The sequence below is a fragment of the Balaenoptera acutorostrata genome, chromosome 2 (assembly GCF_949987535.1).
Source record: "Balaenoptera acutorostrata chromosome 2, mBalAcu1.1, whole genome shotgun sequence".
In the NCBI taxonomy this organism is placed as follows: domain Eukaryota; kingdom Metazoa; phylum Chordata; class Mammalia; order Artiodactyla; family Balaenopteridae; genus Balaenoptera; species Balaenoptera acutorostrata.
In genome coordinates, this window is record NC_080065.1 from 181,218,754 (window position 1) to 181,239,280 (window position 20,527).

Below are 20,527 nucleotides of genomic sequence, written 5' to 3' on the forward strand. Positions count from 1 at the left end.
ACCCCCTCCCCTGCACTGTGCCCGGACTCCCCTGGCTTCTCAGAAGCCCTGAGGAAGGGGGAAAATTACCTTGCAAGGGGAAGGGAGGCCATCACATCCCCTCCCTGCAGCCTCATCTTGCTTGCAGGTAGAGGAAGCTCTGCTTTCAGTACTTCCTTAAACACCCCCAAACCACCCCAAGCAGAACTGCATCATCTAGAGAGCAATCGATCGATGGATCCCCCGCAGTGTCCCCAGCCCAGTAATCCAGAGCAGTGGGAAAGCCCAGGCAAGTGATGCAAATGTGCAATGAAACCCAGGCACTTCCTGCCTTCAAGTTCTTTGCTGTGTGGATTAAGCTGATATGTCTCTGAGCCTGCTTTCGGTGGAAAATGGGAATCAGAGCATCACCCAGTTCCCAGGGCTCGGGTGAAGGTTCCAAAAGGTGATACCTGCCGAGTTCTTAGCATGGGAATAAGCCCTCGATATGAATGACTCTTTGGATTGCTTTCTGTTTCTTTGTTACCACGACAGGTGCCACATTGAATTTTGTGTGTGTACATCTCTGTTTGTGACACGTGCGTGCGAGTGTGCTTACGAAATGAAATCCTTGAAGTGAAACTGATGGACATTAGGGGAGGTGCATTCTGGGATCTTGATGGATTTGCCAAACTGTCCTTTCAAAAGGCTGGATCCATTTCAAATCCCAGCATCCGGGTATTAGGGATGCTTTTCACCTACATGCTTGCAACACCATGAATCTTCAGATTCAACCAACGCTCTGATCATTTACCAAATTACGATAGGTGCAAAAGAAAAGGTGTATTCTGTGTGCTTTCAATTTTTAGTTATCTTATTCAGAACAGAGATGATATCGCGTTTCACGTTCGATCATATTTCTTTTTAGAACCTGACTTCATATTCATTTCATTTTCTAGAAAGTATTAGTCATTTCTTAATGACTTAACTTCTGAGTTATTTATATCTTAGGAGAACAGTTTTGTCTATTTTGGACCTTGCAAACCTTTCTTTTTTTCTGTCTTGCTGCTTGTGTGTGTGTGTCTGTGTGTGTGTGTGTGTGTGTGTGTGTGTGTGTGTGCCTTTAACTTGGAAGGTATTTTTAGTGCAGACATTATTAACTTATACGTGAAACATAACAACATTCTTTTTTATGTCTTCTTCGTTTTTTTCTAACGTACTTAAAAAGTCTGCATGCACCCAGGTGAATTTTTATGAATGCATCATACTTTCAGTACTTTCATAACTGAAAGTGGGGTCTGGCTAGTCACCGTTCAAAAGCCAATAAAGAGGCAAGGTCTTTGGAAAGGAAAGTTTGCTTTATTTCAGATGCCGGCAACGGGGGTGGGGGATGGCCGAGGGCAGAGGACGGACTCCTGTCCAAAGGCCGACTCCCCGCCATAATCAGTGGGCAAGAGCTTTTATACATAGGGGGAGGGGACTACATACAGAAATAATCATTTTGAAATTGGTCAGCGGTGATCTGACCAGCGTCATCTTGATTGTTTCAAGTACAGTTCAAGTCTTCAGTTCCAGGGTCGGTTTGTTCCCATTTCCTTAGGGCCAGTTCTCGGAATTGTGGCAACTTATGTCATGGCTACATTCTGGTCATCGTGTAGTTACCTTCTTCCACCTGGTGGAGGTTTCAGTATCTACAAGACAGCTCACAGGATAGGGCTCAGAATATTATCTAGAGCCCTCGAGAAGGAACTAAAGGTCCTTGACTTTGCTTAATGACTAAACTATTATTATTTAGTCTTGCTGGGCTGTTTTCCTTTGTTTCTGCATTCTCCCTTCTCTGATTAAACTTATTCTTTGGCTGAAATTTTTCTACAGACAAAAGGCAGGCGGAGGACGTCGGGAGGAAGGACCACAGGGCCCTGCTCCGTTTCACTTTCATGGCTTCTTTTTTGTGTTTTTTTTTTTGTTTTCTTTTCTTTTTTTTTTCACTTAAATCTGTGATCCAGCTGGAATTTACTTTGGGTTTAGCCATCTTTTAACCTCCCTTGTGAAATTGAGGGAATTTGCATTTTATTGCCAAGAGGGCTGGCGTCATCTTTCTGTGTTGATCAGCCACCTGAACTTCCTTGTGAATTGTCTGCTTGTACCCATTCCCGTTGTTCTAATGAGCATTTCCTGGGGGGAAATAGCAACATTAAAAGCTAGCCTTTATTGACCACTTGCTGTGTGCCTGCGCTGTGCTAAGGGCCTTGCATGTGTCTCTCCTTAAAATCTCATCACAGCCCATTTTATTATTATTTAAATTTTTTATTTTAATACAATTTTTAAAGGTTGCTTTCCATTTGAAGTTATTACAAAATATCAGCTACATTCCCCGTGTTGTACGGTACATCCTTGAATCTGTCTTACAGCCAGTAGTTTGAACCTCTCACTCCCTCACTCCTATATTGTCCACACACACACTGGTAACCACCAGTTTGTTCTATCTGTGACTCTGCTTCTTTTATGTTATATTCACTAGTTTGTTGTATTTCACAGCCCATTTTATAGATGGAAACATTGAACTTAAGCTGATGGGGGTGTAAGTTTCCCAAAGGCTAAAATGTGACATTCCAGAGATTGGAATCCAAGTGTGTTGAGAAACTCCAGATTCTACAAACTTAACCATGCTCGGTAGCAATTATTTGTGACTATGAATGGCTTTCAGCTAGATGGAGGTAGGGAAAGGACACCAGGTGGGCTACAAAGAACCATCAAAGGTCCGGAGTGGGGACCATGACAAGACAGGGGTTGGAAGGTCTTGCAGATGGAGTTAGCCAGCAGAGCTAGACTTTAGAACCCAGCGGGGGTTTCATACGGTATGAAAGTAGGTCGGGGACAGTTCTGAGGATCACGCCCCCAGGCCCAGGAGAGCTTAATGTCTCTTTGAGGGTGCTGCTGGCTAAATCCCCAGGCCTGGAATCCTAGGGTTTTCATAAAGGAAATTCCTTTTGTAGTTGGGGGGTCTCAGGGAGTATACGATCACCTGGATCCCAGGAATTCTGGACACTTTTGTCTCCCCTCTTTCTTCTACCTGCCCTCCCACATCAGCAAACGCTGCTGGCTCCAGCTCTGATATCTAGTCCCTATTCACCTCCTTCTTCTCTCCCCCACCCCATTCCCACCCCAGGCCAGGCCACTGTAACTCCTCACTCTGGAATGAAATTTTCAAGTCTCAGTGTCTACAAGTAAAGCTTCTTAGACCACAGCCACATGCACTTGGCATATACAGTCTGTGACAGCTTCTGTGCTACTAGTGAGTGGTTTGATTCACTGATCCTAACAAAGTATTGTCCCAACCCTACAAAGCCCAGGTAGCGTCTCTTCATCTTGTAGCTATGCCGTTGTTACTCGTTTCCTGAGGCTGCCATAACAGAGCACCACCCACTAGTGGCTTGAGACAACAGAAATCTACTCTTTCACCGTTCTGGAGGCCAGAGATCTGAAATCAAGGTGTCCGAAGGGCTGCACTCCTTTCAAAGGCTTTAGGGGAGATTCCTTCTTTGCCTCTTTCTGGCTTCTGGGGTTTGCCGGCAATCCTTGGGATTCTTTGGTGTGTTTTGCATCACTCCACTGTCTACCTCCAACTTTCCTCTGTGTCTCTGTGTGTCCTCTCCTTTTCCTATGAAGACATCATGGGATGTAGGGTCCACCCTCATCCTGACTTCTGCAAAGACCCTGTTGCCAGATGAGGTCACATGCTGAAGTTCTGGGTGGACATGAATTTGGGGGTGACATAGTCAAGCCACTACAGTCATCAAGGATGGGTGTCCTCCAAGACCACAGGGAAACAGAATTGAAAGGCAGTGTGGCATGTTTACAACATCAGGCTATGGACGTGACCCTTGGTCAGCTTCTACTCTCTTCCTATTAGGCAGGTCAGTCATGTGACTGCATCAGGGGTGGTCCCACCACGGGGGCGTCAGGGAGGCTGGGAAGATGGAGAGGAACACATAGATATTTGGGGACCCCTCCTCCATCCCTGGGTGCTGTGGCTGTAGCCCTGAGGCCCAGCAGAGCATCTGGTCCATAGTGGATGTTCAGTGAAGGTTTGTTGAATGAGTACCAGGAAGGTGAGTGTGGGAAGTCAAATAGAAAAATTGAGGGGCACCCTGGCCCACCTATTCTGCAGACTGGGGACCGGCAGAAGTTGGAGGGGAATTCCCTGCACTGAAGAACTGAGTCTGGTCCCTCCCTCTGCCGGACATCCCCAGGGTGGGGCACGGTTGGTCCCTGGCAGGTTCGGGCAGGCAGAGAGGGCCCCATAGCTGTGCGCGAGCTGAGGTTCCTTCCCTCTTCCTGCCTGCCGTCTACATACCCTCCACCCTGTCGCACAGCTGATGAAGTGCTTGCAGAGGATCATGATGGCAGAGGAGGCCTCGGGCTGCCAGGTGCCTCACCGGCCCTGGGTGTCCATCTGGTGGGTGGCTTTGTTGCTGCTTCTCCTTGGCATGGTGATAGGCTGCCTCGTCTGCAGTGTTCACCTCACCCGAAAGCAGCAGCTGGATTCAACTGGGGTAAGTCCAGAAGGGAGGAAGAGAGAGACAGACGTACATCTGCCTTCTGCAAGCTCAGGAGCGTGGGGACCTCCAGCTGGGGCCGGGCCCTGGGGAGGGGGTGCAGCGCCGAGGGCAGGTGAGCAACTGTGGAAAGAATCAGCTCGGGGCAGAGGGATGGTGAGCTAGAGCGCAGACTAAGAGACTAGCGAGCAAAAAAGAAAAAAAAAAAAAAGATCAGAATGAGATGAATAAAAATCTGCCAGGGGGACTTCCCTGGCCGTCCAGTGGTTAACACCCCTCGCTTCCAATGCAGGGGGGTGGGGGGGTTCCATCCCTGGTCTGGAGAATTAATAGCCCGCATAGCGCACGGCACGGCCAAACAATAGAAACAACAACAAATCTGCCAGGAAGAAAGATCTGGTGGAAAAGAACAGAGCGAGAGAGACCAGAGCAGGGAGGGGAGGCGGGGGCAAGGCTGCCCCCGGGGGTCTCCGGCTTAGGATAGTCAGTTCTGCCGACACCAGGAGGTAAATCCCGGGTGGAGATCCCGGGGTGGAGAACGTATCTGAGAAAGATACGTACTGTATGGGGGCCTGGAAAATGACTCGTCTTTGGTGTTCCCCCAGCAGGCTGACTCAGAGGCTGCTGGGGGCTTCTCGAAGCTGGGAAGGGGCAGTTCCGGGGCCTCCAAGGACAGGAGGAACCCTGGACACCTACCACGGGGTCCGGCTTTGGGGGCTGCATTACGGGGGTGGGAGAGCTTTGCAGGGGGAGAGAGGCAGGTGTGCCAAGGCGCCCTGTGTTATATCCTGGAAACTAAGAAGTTCTTCAGAAGGTCTTCTCTTCATGCTCACAGCTAGTTCAAACCTACTTCCTCTTTAAGAGTCCTTCACAAAGGTCCCAACTCAGTCCGGTGGGATGATGGGTGGATAGAAGGACGGGTCGAGAAAAGAGAGCTTCTTCCCTCGGGAGCATTCAAGACCTCTGGTGCTTAGGTGTTCAGCCCTCTTTTCTTTTCTTCCAGTGGGACTTAGCGGAGCTGCAGCTGAATCACACAGGTAAAACCAGATGCATATGTGTGTTGGAGAAAGAGAAAAGAAGGAGGGTGGGGGAGGGAGAGAGAGAAAGAGAAATTGAGAACGGATGAGAAAAAGAAAGAAAGAGAGGGAGATACGGCGGCGTTCTGTTGAGTGCCTGCTTCCTTGCTCAGCCTTTTGTTTTCTCCCTCGGGAGATCCCAAACCAACTAAACCAAGCTAATAGCCATCACTAACCTGCCCTCATTGAGGCCGCAAACACTAATTAAGCGGCTACTGTGAGGCAAGCCCTGTTCTGGGTGCCCCGAGAGCCCACAGAACCGACAGAAATCCCTGCCCTGTCGGTGCTTCCTTTCTACCACGGGGATCAGAAAATTAATAAATAAACAAGGAAAATATGCAGCATGCCAGGAGAGTAAAACACGCATCTGGTACTTCTGGGAGGAATATCAAGTAAGGGAGGGGGATCGGGCAGGCCAGCGTTGGGTTTGCCCTTGAAGATGCGGCCATGGGGAAGGCGTCCCTGAGAAGGGGGCTTTAGAGCAAGGACGCGAAGGAACGTGAGCGAGGGTGCCGTTTGGCAGTCCTCTCCCAGCCTCTCTCTAACCCTCTTCCTCTTTGGGCCTCTCCCCCTCTCATCCCCAGAGGGTTGGGTGTGTGTTCATTCCATTTTGTAACGGAGGGAAACGCTATTCGTCTTTTTTCTCTGGGTGCTTTCTGTTCGGGCTGCTATGACAGAATAACAGACCAGGTGGCTTATAAACAAGACATTTCTTTCTCATGGTCCTGGGGGCTGTGAAGTCCAAGGTCAAGGCACAGGCAGATCTGGTGTCTGGTGAGAGCTCGCTTCCTGGTTCATAAACAGCCAGCCATCTTCTTTTTTTTTTGTTTTTTGTTTTTTGTTTTTTGTTTTTTGGTTGTTGTTGTTGTTGTTGTTGTTTTGATGTGGACCGTTTTTAACGTCTTTATTGAATTTTTTACAATCTTGCTTCTGTTCTTTAGCCGCGAGGCATGTGGGATTTTAGCTCCCCCGACTTAGGGATGGAACCCACGCCCCATGCATTGGGAACATGGAGTCTTAACCACTGGACCACCAGGGAAGTCCCCAGCCAGCCATCTTCTCATCTTTTTGCTGGGTCTTCACGTGGCGGAAAGGGAGGGAGAGAGCTCTCCGGGCTCTTCTTTTTCTCTCCCCACCCCCTTTCTTTTTTTATTTCTATTCTTTGGCCACCCCACATCACCCCACCCCGCCCCTAGGGGCATGCGGGATCTTAGTTCCCCAACCAGGGATGGAACACATACCCCTGCATTGGAAGCGCGGAGTCTTAACCACTGGACCCGCCAGGGAAGTCCCTCTTTCTCTTTTTAAATTGAGATATAGTTGACATACAACATTGTATTAGTTTCTGGTGTACAACACGGTTCTCTGTTTGTATATATTACAAAACGATCACCACAGTGCCTAGCTAACATAGTTAAATTTTTTTTTCTTGCCATGGGAACTTGTAAAATCTTCTCTCTTAGCAACTTTCAAATATACAACACAGTATCATTAACTCTAGTCACCATGCTGCACATTACGCTGCCAGGACTTAGTTTATAACTTATTTTATAAGTTTTACCTTTTGACCACCTTCACCTATTTTGCCCACCCCAGCTCCCACCTCTGGCAACCACCAGGCTGTTCTTGTATCTATGAGTTTGGGTTTTGTTTTGTTTTAGATTGCACGTATAAGGAAAGTCATACAGTATTTGTCTTTCTCTGTCTGACTTACCCCTAGGTCCACCCATGTTGTCACAAGTGGCAGAATTTCCTTCTTTTTTGATGGTTGAATTATATATATATACACATATGTGTATAATATCACATATATTATATATAATAATATATATAATATCACATCTTTATCCATTTTATATATATATGTGTATGGTGTGTGTATATATATATACACAATCCATACATATGTATATGTATACATATATGTGTGTGTATGTGTATATATATAGATAGATAGATAGATATCACATCTTCTTTATCCATTCATCCATCAGTGGATATGAGGTCTCTTTTATAAGGGCTCCACCTTCATGATCTAATCACTTCCCAGTGTCCCACCTTCTAATACCATCCCCTTGGGGGTTAGGATTCAACATGGGAGTTTGGGGCATTCCCTCTATAGCACTCAGTTTCCCTAAACCTCCATCCTTCCATCCCTTCTCCCACAGCCCTCTCAGGATCGCGGCAGGACCCCAGGCTGCGCTGGCAGGGAAGCCCAGCCCTGGGCCGCTCCTTCGTGCATGGGCCAGAGCTGGACAACGGGCAGCTGCGTATCCAACGTGATGGCATTTACAGGCTGCACATCCAGGTGACCTTAGCCAACTGCTCCTTCTCCACGTGGACCACCAAGCCCCATAGCGCCACCCTGACCGTGGCCATCTGCTTCCCCACGGCCCACAGCATCAGCCTGCTACGCCTCAACTTTCACCACGGCTGCGCCGTCGCCTCCCAGCGCCTAACGTTCTTAGCCCACGGGGACATTCTCTGCACCAACCTTACTCAGCCTCTGCTGCCCTCCAGAAACGCTGATGAGACTTTTTTTGGGATTCAGTGGGTGTGCCCTTGACCATTGCACTTCCTGGCCCAGATTTGTTGGGAGGGATTTTTTTCTTTGTTTTATCGTCAATTTATTCGTAAGTATTTTTATTATTTTGGATACATTGTATTGTATCCAAAGGTTGTATTTCTCTTCCTGAGAATGCATTGGCTTTTTTTAAACTTTTTTATTATTTGTTCTTTTTTTCTTTTTTTTTTTTTTTTGGCCACACCATGTGGCATGTGGGATCTTAGTTCCCCAGGCAGGGAATGAACCCACACCTACCTGAAAGGCATCTGAAGGACAGAGTCTTAACCACTGGACCACGGTGAGATTGCATTGTTAATGCACAGAAACATAATTGATGTTTCTATATTGATTTGGGGGAGGTTGTGCTATTTTTTTGTTTGTTTCTTTGTTTTACTTTACAGAATCTGTTTATTAGATCCAACAGTTTTTGGTTAAAGTATTTTTTAAAAACTCTTCTAAAAATAAAAAATTTTATTTCTTCCTTTCCACGTCTGATACCTTTCTTTTTCTTCTACAGTACCTAGGTCATTTCACACCTATATCTGTAGGATAAATTCCTAGAAGTGGAATGGCTGGGTCCAAGAGGGTGTGTTTGTAATTTTGATATTTATTAACAAATTGGCCCCCACAGGTGTTGAACCAATTTAGATTTTTAATCTGCACCATGTGAGCATGGCTTCTCCATGGGATGTGAAAAGAAGCTTTTCATTTGTCTTATTTCTAATAAAAGGGGAGCCTATTCCCCACCCCCATACTTCAGTGTCATTTGAATCATTTGTATCTTCTTTTCTGTAAAATCATGTGTGGACACTCTTTTTTTTTTAATTGAGGTGAAATTCACATAAAATAAAATTAACCCTGTTAAAGTGGCATTAATGCATTCACATAACTATACTCAATATCTGGTAATAAAGCATAATGGAAAAGAATATGGAATAATATGAAATATTTTTTTTTTTGAGAAACCACCAAATGGTTTTGCAATGTGTCCATTCCTTGCCCAGTTTTTCTTAATTGAGTCATCAACCTTTTGCTTTCTGTTTTGTACAAAGTTTTTATATGTTAAGGATTTTAGCCCTTTATCTGTAATATGAGTTGCAAATATCTTCTCAGTTTGTCTTTTAACTTTTGACGTTGCCTATGATTTTTTTTTTTTTTTTTTTGCTGTGCATTCTTTTTATTTTTACATCCTTGGATCTAAATATCTGTTTCTCCTTTAATGGCTTATGGATTTCCTGATCCAACACTCTCCAAAATTCCACACTGCTCAAAACTGTTCTCACTTTACCTGGCTTGAAACGCACAGGCTGAGACCTCAGCTCTATCCTGGCATTTTCACAGTCCCCCCTCCCCAACATCTCCCCGCAAAATAATTTACTTAATTAATTTAATTTTTAAAAAACCACCTGGGCTTACAGAGCTCTGGTTTCTCAGATATTGCCAAACTTCTCCCAACCTCTTCCTTCCCGCATTTATTTGTTTTCTTCCTTCTTCTCTCCTTCAAAACAATCACTCCTTTATTCCCTCTGCTATAGCCACCAGAAACCAACCTCACACCCACCCCTTTCCTGATCACAAAATCCTCGGAGATCTTAGAGTAACTTCTCTTCCCCAGTAGGAGGCAGAGACCTTGTAGCTGGAAGTTCTTTGGAAATTGTCATCAGCTTATGCAACTTAATGGGGTAAAAGTTATCAATCATTTCCCTACTCTCCTCCCATCACCATGGCAACTACCTAACCAATGAATGTCTGATCCTAGGACCTTATCCTGACTTTGATTATTCAAGATTTAATCATCTTGAATTATTAAAACTGCCATCTTGGTTTTCCTTTGGGTTAAGAAGGAACAAAATATTAGCAAACCAAATTCAACAATACATTTAAAGGATCATACACCATGATCAAGTGGGATTTATTCCAGGGATGCAAGAATGGTTCAACATATGCAAATAATCAGTGTACTACACCACATTAAGAAAATGAAGGATAAAAACCATATGATCATCTCAATAGATGCAGGAAAATCATTTCACAAAATTCAACATTCATTCATGATAAAACTCTCAACAAGCTGGGTATAGAGAGAAGGTACCTCAATAAAAAAAGACCATATATGACAAGACCACAGCTAACATCACATTCAATGGTGAAAAGCTGAAAGCTTTTCTTGTAAGATCAGGAACAAGACAAGGATGCCTACTCTCACCATTTTTATTCAACATAGTACTGGAGGTCCTAGCCAGAGCAATTAGGCAGAAAAAGAAATAAAGGCATCCAAATCAGGAAGAAAGAAGAAAAACTGTCTCTATTTGTAGATGATGTGATTTTATGTATAGAAAACCCTAAATATCCCACACAAAAATACTGTTAGAATTAATAAATTCAGTAAAATTGCCAGATACAAAATCAATATACAAAAATCAGTTCCATTTCTATGCATTAACAGTGAACTATCAGAAAGAGAAATTAAGGAAACAATCCCATTTATAATTTAAAAATTTAATCTAGGAGGTGAAAGATCAGTGCACTGAAAACTACAAGACATTGATGAAATTGAAGAGGACACAAACAGGTGGAAAGATATATCATGGTCGTGGATTGGAAGAATTAACATTGTCAAAATGTCTATATTACTCAAAGCAATCTATAGGTTCAATGCAATCCCTATCAAAATTTCAATGGTGCTTTTCACAGAAGTAGAAAAGTAATCCCAAAATTGTTTGGAGCCACAAAAGACCCCAATTAGCCAAAGCAATCTTAGGAAAGAAAACAAAGCTGTAGGCACCATAGTCCCTGATTTCAAACTATATTACAAAGTTATAGTAGTCAAAACAGCATAGTATTGGCATAAAAACAGACACATAGAGAGACCAGAAATAAATATATGCATGTATGATCAATTAATTTATGAAAAAGTAGCTAAGAATATACAATGGGGAAAGGATAGCCTCTTCAATAAATAGTACTGGGAAAACTGGACAGTCACATGTGGAAGAATGAAACTGGTTCCCTATCTTACACCATACACAAAAATAAACTCAAAATGGATTAAAGACCTGAGCATAGTGGTAAATTCCTTAACATTGGTCTTGGCAATGATTTTTTGGATTTGACATCAAAAGCAAAGGCAACAAAAGCAAAAATAAATAAGTGGGACTATATCAAACTAAAAAGCTTCTGCCCAGCAAAAGAAACCATCAGCAAAATGAAAAGGCATCCTAGGGAATGGGAGAAAATATTTGCAAACCATATATCTGACAATGGATTGATACAGAAAATGTATAAAGAACTCATACAACTCAACAGTGAAAAAAAAAAAAGAAAGAAAAAGAAAAAAAGAATCCAATTTTAAAAATGGGCAGAGAGACTGAATAGACATTTTTCCAAAGAAGACATACAAATGGCCAACAGGTACATGAAAAGGTGCTAAACATCACTAATCATCAGGGAAATGTAAATCAAAACCACAATGATCACACCTGTCAGATGGCTACTATCAAAAAGACAACAAATAACAAGTGTCGGTGAGGATGTGGAGAAATGAAACCCTCGTGCACTGTTGGTGGGAATGTAAATTGAAACCCTAGTGCACTGTTGGTGGGAATGTAAATTGGTGCAGCTGCTATGGAAAACAGTATGGAGATTCCTCAAAAAATTAAAAATAGAACTACCATATGATCCAGCAATTCCTCTCTTGGGTATTTATCCAGAGATTTAAAAACACTAATTAGAAAAGATATATGCACCCATATGTTCATTGCAGCATTATTTACAATAGCCAAGATATAACAAAAACAAAAACAAAAAACAATAGCCAAGATATAGAAACAACCTAAGTCCCCATAAATAGATAACTGGATAAAGAAGATGTGATAGATAGATGATAGGTAGATAGATAGATGATAGATAGATAGATAGATAGATAGATAGATAGATAGATAGATGATAGATAGACAGATAGATAGACAGAATATTACTCAGCCATAAAAATAAGAATCAAACCTTGCCATTTGAGATAACATGGATAGACCTAGAGGGTGTTACGCTAAGTGAAATAAGTCAGACAGAGAAAGGCATATACTGTGTGATTTCACTTACATGTGGAACCTAAAAAACAAAACAAATAAACAAAGAGAACAGAACATAAACAGAGTTATAGGTACAGAGAGCAAACAGGTGGTTGCCAGAGGGGAGTAAGGTGGAGGAAGGAAAGAAATTTGGTGAGGGAGATTAAGAGGTAAAAATTTCCAGTTGCAAAATAAGTGAGTCATGGTTATGAAATACAGTGTGGAGAATATAGTCATAACTATGTAATATTTTTGTATGTGACATATCATAACTAGACTTATAGTGGTGATCACTTTGAAATATATAGAAATATTGAATCACTATGTTGTGTACCAGGAACTAAGACAGTGTTGTAGGTCAACTATACTTCAAAAACAAACAAATTCATAGAAAAAGAGATCAGATTTGTGGCTACCAGAGATTGTGGGGGGGAGGGGAGAGCAGGAACTGGATGAAGGGAGTCATAAGGTACAAACTTCCAGTTATGAGATAAATAAATACTAAGGATGTAATGTACAACATGATAAATATAGTTAACACTGCTGTATGTTCTATATGATAGTTGTTAAGAAAGTAAATTCTGAGTTCTCATACCAAAAAATCTTTTTCTATTTTTTTAAATTTGTACCTATACGAAATGATGAATGTCTGCTAAATTTATTGTGATAATCATTTCATGGTGTAAGTCAAGTCATTATGCTGTACACCTTAAGTTTTTACAGTGCTGTATGTCAATTATATCTCAAGAAAACTGGAAGAAGAAAAAATAACCACAATGAGATATCCCCTCACACCTGTTAGAATGGCTATCATCAAAAAGACAAGAGATAACAAATATTGGCAAGGATGTGGTGCAAAGGGAATCATTGTGCACCGTTGGTGGAAATATGAATTGATACAGCCACTATGGAAAAAAGTACGGAGACTCCTCAAAAAAATTAAGAGTAAGATACAGCTATCCCACTTCTGGGTATCGACCTGAACAAATTGAAAGCAGGAACTCGAAGAGATGTTTCTACAACCACGTTCATAGCAGCACTATTTATTCACAATAGCCTAGAGGTGGAAGCAACCAGAGTGTCCACCAATTGGTGAATGGATAAACAAAATGTGATATATACATACAATAGAATATTATTCAAGTTGAAAAAGGAAAGAAATTTGACACATGCTACATGGATGGACCTTGAGGACATTATGCTGAGTGAAATAAGCCAATCACAAAATACTGGGTCATTCCACTCATAAGAGGTCCCTAGAGGAGTCAAATCCATAGGGACAGAAAGTAGGACGGTGGGAGCCAGGGGCTGGGGGAGGGTGTGGGGAGTTAGTGTTTAATGGAGACAGAGTTTCTGTTCGGGAAGATGAGAAAGTTCTGGAGATGGATGACGGGGATGATTGCACAACAATGTGAATGTACTTAACACCTCTGAACTGCACACTTAAAATGGTTAAAATGATAAATTTTGTATTGTGTGGGTTTCACTACAATTAAAAAAAAAAAATCTCAGTGGAGCCATCTCCTAATAACTGAAAGGATGGCTACTTTGTATAGAGAGCTTTCCATGTGCTGGTCTATGAGTTAGCTAGGGCGCTCATAACAAAGAACAACAAACTAGATGACTTAAAAAACAGAATTTTATTGTCTCACCATCCTGGAGGCCAGAGGTCCAAGATCAGAGTATCAGTAAGACTGGTTCCTTTTGAGGGCTGTGAGAGAGACATTGTTCTATGGTCCTCTGCCAGCTTCTGGTGGTTTGCTGGCGATCTTTTGTGTCCCTGGACCTGTTGAAGCATCACCCTGATATCTGCTTTCATCTTCACATAGCAGTCTCCTCTGTATCTGTGTCCAAATTTCCCTTTTTTTATATGGAAGCAGTCATATCGGATTAGGGATCCCTTAGTCCAGTATGACCTCATCCTAACTAATTACGTCTGCAACAAACTATTTCCAAATACCATCACATTCTGAGGTCCTGGGGGTTAGAACGTCAACATGTGAATTTGGGGGGGAGACAGTTAAACCCATAGCAGCTGACCACTCTACAAACCTTGTTTTATGCAAACGTGACAGCAAATCTATTAGGTGGGTTGTAGGTTGAGGTCTGTGAAACGGCAAGTTGAAAACTGCAGTGTTGCAAATTGAAAATCGCCAAACGCCAGGATAAGCTACACAAGATGGCAAATTGAATATTGCAGTCCAGGCAAGGGAACAATTTTAGGTCAAACTATATGAAATGGCAAATTGGTCACATGCTGACAAGTCTGTATGGTTTAGCATACTTCACTGAGATTCAAAGAGGTTATACAATTTCCCTAAGACCACATAACTCTGGTGGAGCTGGGATTGAAACCCAGGTCTGACAGATATCAAAGGCATCCCCCACAAGACCATCCTACACATCTGCATCTTCATGATGTTTCCTGAACACTCAGGCTGACTCTCTCTGCTTCCAGAATAAACCACTTACCACGTGGTATTTCAATAGATTTTTTCTTTAATTTTCATTGGACTATAGTTGCTTTACAATGTTGTGTTAGTTTCTGCTGTACAGCAATGTGAATCAGCTATATGTATATATATATCCCCTCTTTTTTAGATTTCCTTCCCATTTAGGTCATCACAGAGCATTGAGTAGAGTTCCCTGTGCTATACAGTAGGTTCTCATTAGTTATCTGTTTTATACATAGTATCAATAGTGTATATTCCTCTCACACCCCCCTTCCCCCTTTGGTATCCATAAATTTGTTCTCTACAATTGTGTCTCTATTTCTGCTTTGCAAATAAGTTAATTTGTACCATTTTTCTAGATTCCACATCAACAGATTTTTTTTTTAGGCAGCTGTTTCCTCCACTCTACTCTGAGTTCTTTGAAAGACACATAAACAAGAAGAGAAAAAAAGAAGGTGGCATTTGAGCTGGGGGTAACCCAGAGGTTATCCCCGGAACCTGTGACTATGTTACCTTATATAGTAAAAGGGACTTTGCAGATACGATTAAGCCTTGAGACCAGGAAGTAAGCCTGGATTATCCAGGTGTGCCCAATGTCACCACAAGTTCTTATAAGAGGGAGGCAGGAGGGTCAGAGAAAGGGATGCGAGGATAGAAGCAGAGGCCGTAGTCGGAGAGAGATGCGAGGTGCTGCGCTGCTGGCTTTGAAGATGGAGGAAGGGACCATGAACCAAGGACTGCGGTGGCTCATTGAAGCTGGAAAAAGCAAGGAAATGGATTCTCACCCTGGACTCTCCGGAAGGAGCACAGTGCCACCGACACCTTGATTTTAGCCCATCGAGACCCCTTTCAGACTCTGACCTTCAGAACTCTAAGCATATGAACTTCTGTAGTGTTAAGGCACAAAGTTGGTGGTCATTTTTCACAGCAGCCAAAGGGAACTCATACGGGCCCTCCTCTTTGCCGTAGTGGCTGGGGTTCCGTTTTCTCACTAGCCCCTGCATCTCTCCCCCTCTCACCTCTCTCTTCATAGATCTGACTCCCTTCTCTCACAGAGCACCTGAGATCTGCTTTTACTGATGCGCAAGGAACTTCACATGTCTCAACAATCCTACCGAAGTTATATACCAGAACCCATCAAGAGATTTTTTTTTTTTAACAAAAGGACCATCATCCACTTCCAGAAATGAATTGTGCCACCCCACTTGAAAGCCAAGGACCACTGTCAGGACCATGAGCCCCACTATGGCAGAAGTGGGGGAATGGTCGTGGGTGTGTTGTAAAGTAGAAAATGAGGAATTCCCTGGCGGTCCAGTGGTTAAGATTCCATGCTTCCACTGCGGGGGGCCCAGGTTTGATCTCTGCTCAGGGAACTAAGATCCTACATGCCACGCAGCCAAAAAATAATAATAATAATAAAGTAGAAAATGAGGCTACAACCAGGTTATGCAGAGCTAAAATGCTAGGCTAAGAACTGAGTATTTCTTGCCTAGGCAAGAGGGAGCCATTGAAGGTGCTAGAGTGAGGAGGGCCCCGATTGGATTTATAGTTTTACAAGGAAGCTTCTACATCATTCTCCCTAACCCCAGGACTAGATCAAATTCTCTCCTCTTGTGCCTATATTATTACTGGTACTTTCCTTCATAGTGCTGTTTACAATTAAACAGCTATACACAGAAATATTTGCTAACTCTCTATCAAGACCAGGCTGGCCTTGTTTTCTTCGGGCATTAGAGTGTCTACAGTATCGCATGGGAATGAGTGTAATAATGACAGAGAAGAAAGGAGAAGTACTTGTGAAAGGAAAGAAGGAAGTAAGGCTCAACATCATTAGTCATCAAGGAAATGCAAATCAAGACCATCATGAGATACCATTGCACTCCCCCTAGGATGGCTATATTCAGAAAAGACAGACAATAAAAAATGCTGTCAAGGATGGAGACAAATTGGAACAGTGGTGGTTAATATTATGTGTCAACTTGACTGGATGTGTCAACATCTTGATGGGATGTCCAGATGTCTAGTTAGGCAATATTGCTGGGTGTTTCTGGAAGAAACTATCATTTGAATCGGCAGACAGAGTGGAGAGCACTGCCCTCCCCAATGTGGGCTAGTTCTCAGGCCTTTGGACTTGGACTGGAATTACACCAACAGCTTTCCTAGAACTCCAGCTTGCAGATGGCAGGTCATGGGCAAATTCACATGAGCAAATTCTTCGTAAGTCTCTATGAATACGCATCTCTTACTGGTTCTGTTTCTCTGGAGCACCCCAACTAATACAGGAACCCTCACACATTTCTGGTGGGATTCTAAAATGGTGTAGCATCTGTGGAAAATGGTCCTGCAGTGCCTCAGAAGTTAAACATAGAGTTACCACGTGATGCAGCAATTCCACTCCCAGGTATGTACCCAAGAGAAATGAAAACTTATGTCCATACAAACACTTGGACACAAATTTCCACCCCAACATTATTAACAATAGCCCCAAATTGAAATGACCCAAATGTCTGTCAATGAATGATAAACAAAATGTGATACATCAATATGATGGAAGATCATCTGGCAGTTAAAGGGATGAAGTACTGACGCATGTTACCACATTAATGAATCTTGAAAATACAATGCTAAGAGAAAGAAGTCAGATACAAAATCAGATACATGATTCCATTCTTGTGAAATGTCCCCAACAGACAAATCCATAGAGACAGAAAGTGGATTAGTGGTGTATTAGTCAGAGTTCTCCAAACAGAATCAATAGGATGCACAAAAATATAGAGAGAGAGATTTATTATAAGGAACTGGCTTACACGATTATGGAGCTGAACAAGTCCCCAAACCTGCAGTTGGCCAGCTGGAGACCCAGGAGAGATGATAGTGTAGTTCAGTCCAAAGGTCCCCAGGCTCCAGCCAATGGAGGGAGTTGATATTTCAGTTTGAGTATGAAGACAGAAATAACCAATGTTTCAGTCTGAGTATAAAGGAAGGAAATAAAAATAAAAACAAATGCAAGAGGGCTTCCCTGGTGGCACAGTGGTTAAGAATCCGCCTGCCAATGCAGGGAACATGGGTTAAAGCCCTGGTCCAGGAAGATCCCACATGCCGTGGAGCAACTAAGCCCGTGTGCCACAACTACTGAGCCTGTGCTCTAGAGCCTGTGAGCCACAACTACTGAGCCCATGTGCCACAACTACTGAAGCCTGCATGCCTAGAGCCCGTGCTCCACAGCAAGAGAAGCCACCACAATGGGAAGCCCACACACCACAACAAAGAGTAGCCCCCACTTGCAGCAACTAGAGAAGGCCCACACGCAGCAATGAAGACCCAATGCAGCTAAAAATAGAATAAATAAATTTTAAAAAATAAAATAAATGCAAGAAAAAAACCAATATCCCAACTCAAAGGCAGTCAGGCAGGAGGAGTTTCCTCTTAATTAGCTTTTATTTTTCTCTCTTCAGGCCTTCAACTGATTAGATGAGGCCCACCCACATTAGGGAGGGCAATCTGCTTTACTCAGTTCACTGATTCAGATGTCAACATCATCCAGAAACACCCTCGCAGACATACCTACAATAATGTTTGGCCAAATATCCAGGCACTCTGTGGGCCATCAAGTTAACACATAAAAGTAACCAGCACAGTGGTTGTCTAGGGCTGAGGGAGGGGGTACCGGGGACTAACTGCTGATGGGTACAGGGTTTTGGGAGTGGGGGATGATGAATGTGTTCTAAAATTCATTATGGTAATAGATGCACAATTCTGTGAATGTACCAAAAGACAGTGAATTATACACTTTAAATGGATGGATTTTTTGGTATGGTATATGAGTTATACCTCAATAAAGCTGTCACAAAAGTAAAAGAGGGGACAGAACATTGTAAATCAACTATACTCCAATAAAATTTTCAAAAAATAAAAAAGAATAAAATTCACAGAGCATGAAAAAATAAAGATAAATAAATAAAAACAAGCATAAAGGGTGCTGCCATATGCTATAGGCATGATGTTTCAGAAGTGTGGGTTCTGAAAATTATCTACCATATACAAGTTTCAATTTTTCAGGAATCAAAAACCCAGTTTTTATTTCGCCCTTTCTTTCCTCTTTTTCCTCATCTTTTGAGAATTTCACCACAGCAAGGGAGTTGAAAGGAGGCAGAGAAATTAGGGAGGAAGATAAAACAAAAATTGGACTCTCTTGCTGTTTGTTAGCCTCTCCTATTACGGTTTCATTTTATAATGTTCCCTGTTGGGAAATATCGAAGCAATTTTTTTTTATAAATTTATTTATTTTTGGCTGCATTGGGTCTTCGTTGCAGTGCACGGGCTTCTCATTGCAGTGGCTTCTCTTGCTGCAGAGCACAGGCTCTAGGCACGCGGGCTTCAGTAGTTGTGGCACGTGGGCTCTAGAGCACAGGCTCAGTAGTTGTGGCACACGGGCTTAGTTGCTCCGTGGCATGTGGGATCTTCCCGGACCAGGGCTCGAACCCGTGTCCCCTGCACTGGCAGGCGGATTCTTAACCACTGCACCACCAGGGAAGTCCCTGAAGCAATTTTTACTCCAATGAAAATCCCTTTATCTCTGGTCTCAGTTTTTACTAAATAAAAGGACTGGACCGGATGACCTCCAGCTTTAGTAGTCAATGACTCTGCACCTGGACAGGGGGACAGGAATCACCACAAATTCCAGTGATTTACACACAAAGTATAGTTGGCTGTAATAAAGTTAATGTTAGAGCATGGTCTAAAAAATTGTTCTTTATCCATCAACCCCATCCTGTAATGAGGTATTCCAAATATATGCTTTCAGTGAAAATAAAATCATCTAGAAATTACAAAGAGAACTTCTGGATTATGAGAAATGTCTATGGAGTTAATAAATTGCTCTTAATTCAAGTGTAATGGAAACATAAATAAATAAATAAATTATTAATTTAAAAAAGAGGGAAGGAAGGAAGGAAAGAAAGAAGGAAAAGAGATTAAAGCAGAGAAGTATGTAAATAAAGAACAAAGAGTTTGCTTGCCACCCATTTCTACAAGGGTGAAGTCGTAACCTACCGCAGTTGCTGAGCAAGTGTACACCCTGAGAGGAACGCAGGATGGAGAACTGTGTGAGGCACTCCATGCTTTGGACAAGCAGGCCTTAGATATTTAGATATATATCTCAGGAAGAAGTTAAATGATTCCAGATTCTTGCATCTTCCCATACACAGAAAAGCACTAAATGCATTCACTTGAGATATTTGTTCTTTGTGACTAGCAGTAATCTTTTACCAAGATGTATGCTTGACCGAATGTATTCCCTAGCCAAAAATCACGTATAAACTGGCATTCCCCCCTGCCTCCTCAGAGCATTTTCCTCAGAGCTAACTGAGTAGCTGTCTCCTGGGCTATAGTCCTCAGTAAGACCCCGAAGAAAACTTTAACTCACAACTCTTATGTGGTGTGTCTTCCTTTAAGTCGAAAAAGCCCATGCAAGAGAAATAGAGCACTAAGAAGCAATGGAAAGGGGCTTCCCTGGTGGCACAGTGGTTGAGAATCTGCCTGCCAGTGCAGGGCACACGGGTTCGAGCCCTGGTCTGGGAAGATCCCACATGCCGCGGAGCAACTGGGCCCGTGAGCCACAACTACTGAGCCTGCGCCTCTGGAGCCTGTGCTCCGCAACAAGAGAGGCCGCGACAGTGAGAGACCCGCGCACCGCGATGAAGAGTGGCCCCCGCTTGCCACAACTAGAGAAAGCCCTCGCACAGAAACGAAGACCCAACACAGCCAAAAATAAATAAATAAATAGCGTTCCCTTTAAAAAAAAAAAAAAGCAATGGAAGGATGTGGGTGAGGCTTCGCCGGCCTCACT

The 20,527-nt window shown here is 42.9% G+C and overlaps 1 protein-coding gene across 1 annotated transcript; it reads left to right on the forward strand.

Moving 5' to 3' along the window:
• Nucleotides 1–4,033: 4,033 nt before the first annotated feature.
• Nucleotides 4,034–8,484, forward strand: CD70 (CD70 molecule). Its single transcript, XM_007169234.3, is given in 5 exon segments — nt 4,034–4,070; nt 4,181–4,279; nt 4,282–4,514; nt 5,521–5,554; nt 7,771–8,484. Coding segments are annotated over 5 exon segments (792 nt in total). The 3' UTR covers nt 8,160–8,484.
• The last annotated feature ends 12,043 nt before the right edge of the window (nt 8,485–20,527 follow it).